At 32.3% G+C, this 10,653-nt stretch overlaps 1 protein-coding gene across 1 annotated transcript; it reads right to left on the bottom strand.

Moving 5' to 3' along the window:
- Positions 1–2,955: 2,955 nt before the first annotated feature.
- LOC139492308 (uncharacterized) lies at positions 2,956–9,133 on the bottom strand. The gene is made up of 2 exons (XM_071280525.1): positions 8,985–9,133; positions 2,956–3,973 (listed from the first exon to the last, which is right to left on the bottom strand). The coding sequence occupies exons 1-2, from the start codon at positions 9,041–9,043 to the stop codon at positions 3,337–3,339; spliced, it is 696 nt and encodes a 231-aa protein (XP_071136626.1). The 5' UTR covers positions 9,044–9,133; the 3' UTR covers positions 2,956–3,336.
- Between the last annotated feature and the right edge of the window lie 1,520 nt (positions 9,134–10,653).

Raw genomic sequence — 10,653 nt, 5'->3', positions numbered from 1 at the left:
TATAAATAAAAAAATATTTTAGGGTTGGCACTAAAATCTATTGAAGGTAGGAAGAATTAGTAGGTGAGAATGTATTTTATTCAGGTCTTATTGATGCATAAGAAAGACTAAACTATCAACTACAGTTTACAACAACCCAACCAAACAGCAGAAAATAACCGAAAGGCTGATGACTGAATGTAGGATTGCTGCATCTCTTAATGCATCCATTTGTGCAAGTTGAAATTAAAATATAAAATGTAGATGATTTTTCGTGGTCTTGAAGATTAGCCTCTGTCCAACTTTCATTTCAATCTATGTCAAAGTTGCATAATCTTAGACTGTCTTTAAATCTAAACTTTCAGGTAGTTAAAAATGGAAATTTTTAACGACCTTGACTGGCTATACATCCCTTGCACGGTCAGTATTATACTGGACATATAGGGATTTTTTGATTTTTTACCTGTAGCAAGAAATCAAGTTCGGTGACACCATTTTTCTTTTTAATTTTTTTAAATATAGTATAAAACCTAGTCATATTCTATACCATAATTCTGTCTCATATATTTCTTTTCATGCACAAAAATGTATTTTTTCATAAATTATCTAAGCAAATTTTGGCAATTTTGAACTTCTCGTACCTTGAAAAAAAGCGCAGTGACCAATACTTTTTATCTTTTCTTTTTTTTTAAAGCATAGTAAAATCTTAATTTTGGCAAAGTATAAGAAAATTCTGTATTTTTTTTTCTATACCCTGTACTACCTTAAAAAAACTATGTCCGTTTTATCAGTGATATACTTAAACTGAAAAATTAAAAAAACTTTGTCGAAAATTTGCTTTTTAATTTTCTCTTAACTATATCAATTATTATAAAACAAAATAACTTTTCATGTACCTCTTAAAGTTCTTGATAGTATGTATATACTAATGCGCTGAGTCAGATTATGTAGGGAAAACGGTAATATTTATTCTGCCATAGGCGACAATACTAACATTTTCTAAATTTACCAGTTTTTATAATAAAAACCTGGATTAAACAGTTATGTGTGGTGTTAGTACTTTATTACTGTATTCTAAAAATTGAAGCCAAATAGTATCATGACCAATTTCCAACGGAGCTTCTTTATGTTATCCATGCCCACCGTCATTTTGCACCAAATTTATGAAATTTTGGAAGCCTTTTCGAATAATTCTCTAGAAAATATTTCAATAGGTTTTAAAATTTAAATTGTAAATTTACACACTGCAGTTATTCATAGATAAATAAAAAAATATATTGTACCCTTACATCCAATCACAGCGCTGCTAAGTTGACTTCCTTCACCTCTCTTGGGTACACAAAAGGCCAACCTAATGCTGGGAAAATGTAATACTACCGTTTTCCCTGTACACATAATGGCTGTTACTATTTACCTCCCAACGTAAATCGACATCTATGGAAACCTTTATGCAAACATTTATTTGCCACGTTGCCGATTTTAGTGTGTTCAAATTGAAATTGAATATGAGACTACAGGACCGTTCTTTCTCTTCTAATATAAAAACAAATGTTACTAAAGAACTTGAAAAAAATGTGTAATATAAAAATTAATAAAATTTAGCGAAATAGCATGAATGATATTTGCACATGGCGGTCCTAAGGTTTAAGAAGCAAATTTTGTAACAGTATATAATACATTTAGTTTGAACCAGCCAGTTTTCCTCCAGGTCAACACAAGGAAAATGTATTTTGAGATGTCTATAGATGCGATAGCAATGCCTTATACAAAAATAATTCAGTTTGGTTATTTAAAAAACAATAAGTAGTCAGGACGTCATTTTCCATCATTTATCATGTATACATTGACAACAGTTACTACTTGTACAGTTTTTAAAAGGACGATCGTTGATGAATATTTTCTCAAATAGAATTAGTCAGCCCCCGCCGTATCAAAGGGTCATTAAGTTGTACCCTTGTCCGTAAGAACGTCTGTTCTAGAGTTATACCCCTTTACAATAGAAAAACAGCTGTTTATTTTTTGTTTCTGTTCTTCAACTTAAGTTTTCCTCAATCAAATGTTTTGAAACGTAAACACAATGCTTATTATCATAAAACATAGATCACGTTTGAATGTTGTTGGTTTCACATGTACTGTTCTTGAGTTATACCTCTTTACAAATGAAAACAATTATAAATTGTTGTTTCCATTCTCTCTATTTCGTCTATCTAATATGGTTCATCTAACCCTGGCCTAGTTTTCTTAGAACATTGATAATGTTAAGTTAATATGATACTTGTATTAAAATCTTTATATTAGTTTCAACAGTAATCCAACGATAAATAATACCAACCAGCCAATTCAGGATGCATTCTTGTTTAGCAGATCTTAGTATAGGGTTAAAGTTTTTAAAGCATCATTCATCCGTTTTAAACCAGCAATGAGTTTCACTAAACTGTTTCTCTAACTTCTTCACAACCATTTTGAAAGGGAAAGAATCCTGAGATTTTTTTGATTTTTTTTAATTTGTTCATTATGATTTGTTTTACTGATAAACATGCTCTGGTCCTTATTGAAGGCTGTACGGTGACCTGTGGTTGTTAATTTCTTTGTCATTTGGTCTCTGGTGGAGAGTTGCCTCATTGGCAATTATAAAACATCCTCTTATTTATATATACAGACTCAAATGTATTTTGGAGGTCAACATCATTCTTCTTCACTGACAGCATCAGTCACAGGCGTAACCATTACCATTTTTTTCAAACTTCTGAAAAAAAATTCATATAAGGATTGTGCATATGGGAGGGGGAACATATACTGCCCTCAACTATATATGTAATGCTGTGCTTAAATTGTCAAAATGCTTAGTTCATAAAAAAGCAGTATAGAAATCACATTTTTTCAACAATTTTTATAATTTTGAAAAAAAAAAAAATAGGGGAATTTTTCCAAAAAAGGGGGGTGCACCAAACCCACAGTTATAAGTTTTCATTTTGTACAATAATATCTCATATTCTAGTTTAAAATATACAAATGTGTATCAGAATTTCACAAATTAATTTCCTTTTGTGGATATTTATTCATATAATCAATATTAATATATAATAATTTAATTTTGGATGTAACGCGTCTTCTGATTGGCTGAAGTTATCAGCCCATAGACATAATTTAGTCATGTGACCGTTACGTCATCAACTTTTTTTTATGATTTTCTATGGTCTAAAATGAAATTTAGAAGAAAATTAGAAAAAATGTGCTGCACACTGTTAAATAACCCGCTACGCGCGGTATTCAGTGTGCACAAAATTGTTTTTGTTATTTCTTCATAGACAGAAAAAATATTACAGTCATTCCTGAAATAATCCCACAATATGAAATTTATCGACTCCCGGTGGATCCTTTTCCCAATGATCCAAACACTCTTGATCCAATCGATCCACTGCCTGCTGATCCAAATGCACACCCACTTGACCCAGTACTTGATCCACTTCCAATTGATCCACTTCCTATTGATCCAAGTTCAAATCCACCAGATCCACTTGATGCACTGCCTAATGAACATGAACCACTCGAACAACTGGATCCACCTGCACTACTTGATATGACGGCATACTTTAGAAGTTGCAACGGATTTAGAAGGCAATCTCTTATCGTCTCAATAACTTGTCGTGACACAGCAATACCAGTTTTACACTTCGTAGCGAAATGTTCACAATTATTCTTCAATAAATCATATGGCCCCCATCGTTGAGGGTCTGCAACGAGCTTTTCGGCGTTTTGTGCTGCAATCTCAGGTGGTAAGCAGTCGCCATTAGGATAGTTGATTCTTACAAGTCTCCTCCTTCCGAAATCACTGAACTGTAATATATCAACACATTTAACCTTTGCGTCGGCAGCGTTAGCTCCACCAAAGTCAGCTATACCTTTTTCGTGTCCCAAAAATATTCCATGGTGGTAATACTCAATTCCGAAACCTACACCTTCTACGGCTATTTGGTCTCCTCTTTTTAGAGATCTGAAAGAAAAACAAAAAAATATTGCCCTTACGGATTAAGGCTCGTGTCATATTCACGTCCATTCGTTTTTCGTGTAGATGGACATTAAAGGAAAAACAACCATAATAAATAGGTTGGGTTTTTTCGTTTTTGATATTTAAAAAAACAAATCAATGAAAACGATTTATTGGAATGCAATATCTATTTTTTGTTTATCTGCTATTATTTTTTTTTAAATTGCAACTTAAAATGTTTCACTCCTGACAAGAAAGTAACTTAAATTTTTCATGGATTAAAGACCGGACTAATGAAGTAAAGTTCGCAAATAAAAGCTTTCAGATTATCTGTTTTAAAAAATAAATGAATAAAAACGAATGAACGCAAATATGCATGGACTGTGAAGATTAATAACATAAATTCCGTGTTAACATTAGAAGAAAAGCAAATCTGAAAAATATCTGTTCCTGCAAAAAAGAATCAGCGTTTATTTGTTTTAATTAGTTTCAGGATATTATTTTCTTTAAAGCACAAATTGTACTACTGTATTGAACCTACACTGTAAAAAGTAAAATCACAAAAGTACTGAATTCGGAGAAAAAGAAAAAACGGAAAGTCCCTTATCAAATGGCAAAATCAAAAACTCAAAAACATCAACATGGATAACAACTTTCTGATTCCTGACTTGGTACAGGTATTTTCGAATGTAGAAAATGGTGGCTTGAACCTGGTTTAATAGCTAGCTACACCTCTGACTTGTAGGGCAGTTTCATCAAATTCCATTATATTGACAACGATGCGTGAAACATAGAAAACTAAAGATTTAAGCAACACGAACCGTACCCAAAATTGGGGCCTCTCGAAGGGTAAACAGATCCTGCACCACATTTTAGCATCCGTCGTGCTTCTCAAGTTTTACAAATCCAGTAAATAGTCTAATTCGGTAGGTCACATTCGTGTAATGGGAAAAAGATTGCTTGATGAACATATTCGATATCATCTGAGAAACGGTTATACTATAACCAACTCGTAATGGCGTCCGTACAATTTACGATGGGATGAATTCAAATTCATCTTTTGGAAGTCTTGGTGAGCAACAACCCTCTATCAAGGAAATCATGACAGCAATGCAAGCCCGGGAATATCATATCAATTGAGATACATATACACTGTATGCAGGTGCTGCTGAAATGTTGCTACATAGAAATTGAAGTTCACAATTGGAATTCTGAAATCATCTCTTTTGTCGTAAAGTTTTGTTTCAACCGATCCTCATCGTCAATTATTAGATGTAAGTCCAGAAATGAGTCAGACTGACATGTATTTGTTATATCAAAATTTTCATTGCTATTGGTGTGTAAATATAATGAAACGATGTGATCTACATGACCTAAATGTACATATGCAGACAGGTGATTCAATTAGTTTATGTAAAAGATTTTAACTGAAACTGTTAGTGATTTTACAAAATCATTATTTATCCAAGGGATTTGACAAAGCCCCTGATTTCCCAAAGTTACTGTAACATTTATACATATATTTATGCATATAACAGTATTGTTCAAATTATTTACACTGACAAGGGTTATTTGTCAACACGATTGCATAGCATACTCTTCGTATAAACCATCTTATATAAGAAGCGTTGTGCTGGGCAGTGAGTGCGTTCAGCCTTGTATCACCATCACTGGTGGTCTAAAAGATAAAATTTGCTGTAAAGTTGTCTCTGTTTCAGATACACTCACATAAGATACAATGATTTAAATTTTGTATTTGCGCCAGACGCGTGTTTCGTCTACAAAAGACTCATCAGTAACGCTTGAATAAAACAAAGTTAAAAAGGCCAAAGAAAGTACAAAGTTGAAGAGCACAGAGGACCAAAAATTTCTATTAGGCGTACTTATAAATATTTTATATATTTGCAAATCTCAAAAAGAGACGACAGATACTAAAGGGACAGTCAAAATCATAAATCGAAAATAAATTGACAAAGCAATGGCTAAAAAGAAAAAGACCAACAGACAAATAACAGTACACAAAACATAACATAAAAAACTAAAGACTAAACAGCACACACCCAAACAAAAAATTGGGGTTGATTTGAACACAACGTGCAAACCTGTGATAGTGTTTGATAAATATTTATACGTATTTTTCATAAAACAAATGCCATGGTAGAGTAGTCTAGATACATCACAAACATTTTACAAAAGACCAAAAAAGGTGAAAAAGTATATTTTAACCAAACGCCAATTGCTAAGCGCCGTACGAGTTCAACTTTCAGACGCCTTTTAGGTCTAAAAACAGTTTGTAACGTGTACTGCATATTCAGTCAAGTGGGTAAATTGAAGACATGTTTTTTTCGTTTTCCGATGCAATAAGAGATTTAGGTTGATATATCACCTTAACTGAAGTAATTGATGAAAAGTGTACTACAAATGGTTTAATGTTAGTTTATCTATATAGCTAGTTAAATGCTACGCAATGATTGCATTCACAATATTCAAATTGTTTATGTCTAAAAGTAGTACGTTTCATTTGAAGAAAATATGTTTATTCAATTTTGTATTGAAATTTATATCAATAAATGAAAATATTAAATAAACACAGATCTTTACAAATGTTGTGTGAAGTGTTATACATGTAATTATAATATTGCGCAAGTACAAAAATGTTCGTTAATGTTATGTAAATAGTCTTCTTTTAAAAGTATGACAAAACAACTTTATAATTTTGACATTTAAATATGCTTCCAAAGGTTTATAAAAGTACGTTGATAAAACGGTATCTTTGAATCCTTTGTTATTTACATGTTTAAGGAGGAGAAATCAATATTTTTCGATTTATTCTCATATAAACAGTATTTGAGGCAAACAATAGTATACTTATTTACAAAATAATATGTACTGAAATATGCACCCTTGCATTGACTTTATTCACGTATTTAGATATATGCACAGACAATTTATTCACGCCGTAGGCATTCGATATATCGACAAGTCCCATTCTAGTTATGGTCAGTAACTTGTAAAAAATACTTCTATGTGGTTTACTTGCCAATAAGACAACTTTCAACAAGAGTCGAAATGACGTACTTGAAAGCAACTTTAGGTCACTAGGAATGAGCAGATCCCATATTATATAGTCAACTTTAAAGAGCCATTGCTAGACAAGATGTGAAACATGTAAACGCGACAACTAAAAACAACATTATTTATTACAAAACTATAAAATAGAAAATACGCTATTTGGCATTTACAAATTGTAGTTTCAAGCGTCATTGATGCGTACATGTAATTTTTAAACGAAACGCGCGACAGACGCATACGATTTCAATCCTGGTATCTATATTGAGTTTATATATCAAATGAAGGAAGGTTAACCATATTAGTGGACAATGAACCTGAGACATTTTTAATACAGCACAACATAAAACAAAACTTAAACATCCGTTAGAAATGGGTCTTTATATTTCTCTATCAATACAATATTAAATATGTCATACAAAAATATATAATTTGTTTTTACTCCTTATTAAGTAGAAACGTTTATTCATTTGTATGTCTAAATAAAGGCAAGAGTAGTATACCGCTGTTCAAAACTCATAAATCCATGGACAAAAAACAAAATCAGAGTAACAAACTAAAACCGAGGGAAACGCATTAAATATAAGAGGAAAAAAACGACACAAAACTAAAATGTAACACACACACAGAAACGGACCAAGCTTCAGACAAAATCCCACAAGAATAACAAATATAACATCAAAACCAAATACATGAATTTGGGATAGACGAGTACCGTGACACGTCATTTCGCAATGTGAATTTACAGTCAAAAATAAGAGAAAACAAACAACGCAACGTTAAAATGTAACACACACAGAAACGAACAATAATATAATAATGGCCATATTAGGTACAGGACATTTTAAAAGGAAAAAATGGTGGGTTGAACCTGGTTTTGTGGCATACCTCCTCTTTAATGGCAATGTTAAATATATCATTGAAATGACAACATAATATTACAGGACTACAATACAAATAAATAAGAGAACGTATTTAACAAAAAAGCATCAGGTTTAAAAACGCCAAAACGCGCCTCGTCCACACAAGACTCACAAGTGACGCCCAGATATAAAAGATCGAAAGTGAAAAAAAGTACAAAGTTGTACAGCACTGACGATCAAAATTTGAAAAAGGTTGTGTCAAATACGGCTATGTTTTTATGATTTGGATAAGAACATCCTCATTATTTAGAACAATTAATGCTATTGCAAACAGTAAATTTTATCAAATGAATATAAAAGATATACATAATGAAACTGATGTATTAACTAATTACAGAAAACAAAACCCGAATACATAATGCAAAGACAACACAAAATAGACACACCCGACTCAGTCCAGGCCTCAACGCAATAAATCATAAGAATGACGTCCCATACGAAGGCACAACTAACAGGCACAACAGACTAACAGGCACAACAAGAATATTTTGACAGAACACATTTTTATAAGGAACATAGACAACACCAATTGAGTGTAAACAAACTATCAAACCCCATTATTGTAAACAAAACGCGCGTCTGGTGTATTAAAGTATAAGCCTGGTACCTTTGATAACTATTGACCATAGTCGAATGTTCTTTGCGCTTTTCAAAAGAAACCCATACATCAGACTTTCAAGAGCCACACCAATTTTCACTGCCGGACATTTTTTTTAATAAAATGTCGAAAACACAGAATGTCCCATGTGCATTACTAGAAAAGGCTTTATACTTGACGTTATACATGAACGAAAAAATGATGAATTTTATAATGACATTACATACAGAAACATGTAACTGCAATATATGTAAATTTTTAAAATTACAATTTTTTTCAATTCCGTTAAATCAATATTATTTTATACCTAATTTGTTTGATAATTATTTCGTTGCAGGTAGATTTTGAATAGTTATGTACTAATCCTAATTGCTTTTCCTTAGCACATTTCTAATGAAAAACTTTAATTTTCGAATAATGCACATACCTGTAGTCAGTTACATTTTCGGACTCGATTACAATATTGTGATATTGTTGAACAGACATCTCCTTTCTGAGACCAAATATGTCGAGACTTGTAATATATTTAAATAGTTTCAAATCCTTATACTTAATTGGCTAATATTTTTAAATCAAACATCATCAAAAATATTATTCACTAATCCATATGCGTATTTGGCGCTACGTATATTGAAATCAGAAAAAGAACCTGTATGACTAAATGAAAAAAAACACACTTAAAGTCAAAGTACTGATTTCAATGATCAACAGGTACAAAACGTATCTTGATGATATTTAAAGCTCAAACTGGTCGCAGTTCAAATGGGTCAGGGTCCCTAATAGACCTTGAGATGAGGAACTCAGATGACGTAATTAAAAAACAATATTAGTCCGCGATACAATTGTGGATGCTGTGATTTTAAAAATGGACATAAATGAACAATAAGAACTGTTTTATAGAGCTGATGTGATGAGAAAAGAAATATGTAGATTTGACCTGAAATAAATTATTAGAAAGGACAATTTTTTTATTGAGTTTTATGATCAGAATTTTGGGATTATTTCATGTGGAGAGTGACATTTTTCACCATCTTCCGGGGTCCAGCAATTTACGAAAAAAGTAATCTCACTTGCCACCCCGAAAATTTAACCAAACATGTATAAATGTATCAGCTTCGATATGAGCCATCCTACATGTTCAAGTAAACGATATGGACTGAGCAATGGAGGAAAACGTTACCATTGTCGCCTATGGAGAATTAATTAAAAATGTTGACCCAAATTGTGAACTATTATTTCAAAGGTGTTGGAGTGTTTCATGGTTCAATGATCACAATTTCGGATGGGAGCTGCTGAAATCGAGGTCAGTTACACTCTTTTAGTGCTATTTGATTAAAAAGAATACAAAATGGCTACCAATAATTTAGATTTTTATCAAAAATATACCAATTTTATACTTATAAACAGTGAAGAGGCAGAAAATGGGGCATGCGTTATTTGGACTGGGGCCACTCAGAGGAGAAATAATTATATTCTAGGGATGATCAATGTCACATACCCAAATGCCAAACGTACTAAAATGAATGTTGCACGTTTAGCAAAAATTTTGCAATTGAAATCTACTGATTTAGCCAAAAATTTAGATGCTTCACACCTTTGTCATAATGCATTGTGTGTGAATACAGACCATATTGTTTTAGAACCTCGGGAGATTAACAATCAAAGAAAAATATGTGTAGCTGCACACCAATGCACCACACATATTGTGCATGGCACAAACTATACTAACTGCATGCTGAATCTGAAATTGTGGTTTGTTATGATTTTGTAGTAAACATATGCACCTTGCACATTTTACCTCCACATTAATCATCTCTGAAAATACCAGTTTTTAACACAAGTAAAAAACGAAAATGGGAAAAAAGCCCACCCTCATACCCCCAAGACACTGAAACAAACATGGCAAACATGTTTATGCAAGATTATAAGCTCAGTCAAACATTTATGTGGTTTTTTTTTCGCCAGTGTTTACTAATTTTTACAGTGCAAGGGGAGTAACTCTTGATGGTTTCATTACAACAGGTGATCACAGGAAGTAAACATGCGGTAGAGAACTAAATGAAAGTGAAACATAGAGACAAATCAATGAACAAAGT

This window comes from Mytilus edulis, chromosome 10 (genome assembly GCF_963676685.1).
Source record: "Mytilus edulis chromosome 10, xbMytEdul2.2, whole genome shotgun sequence".
Lineage (NCBI taxonomy): Eukaryota > Metazoa > Mollusca > Bivalvia > Mytilida > Mytilidae > Mytilus > Mytilus edulis.
Note: the sequence above shows the minus strand (reverse complement) of the source record. Positions and strands in the feature narration are given on the sequence as shown.

Coding starts and splice junctions, on each gene's coding strand:
- LOC139492308 (XM_071280525.1), bottom strand. CDS start 9,043: ATGTCTGTTCAACAATATCACAATATTGTAATCGAGTCCGAAAATGTA. Junction 3,974..8,984: donor GAAAATGTAACTGACTACAG/GTATGTGCATTA, acceptor TTTTTCTTTCAG/ATCTCTAAAAAGAGGAGACC.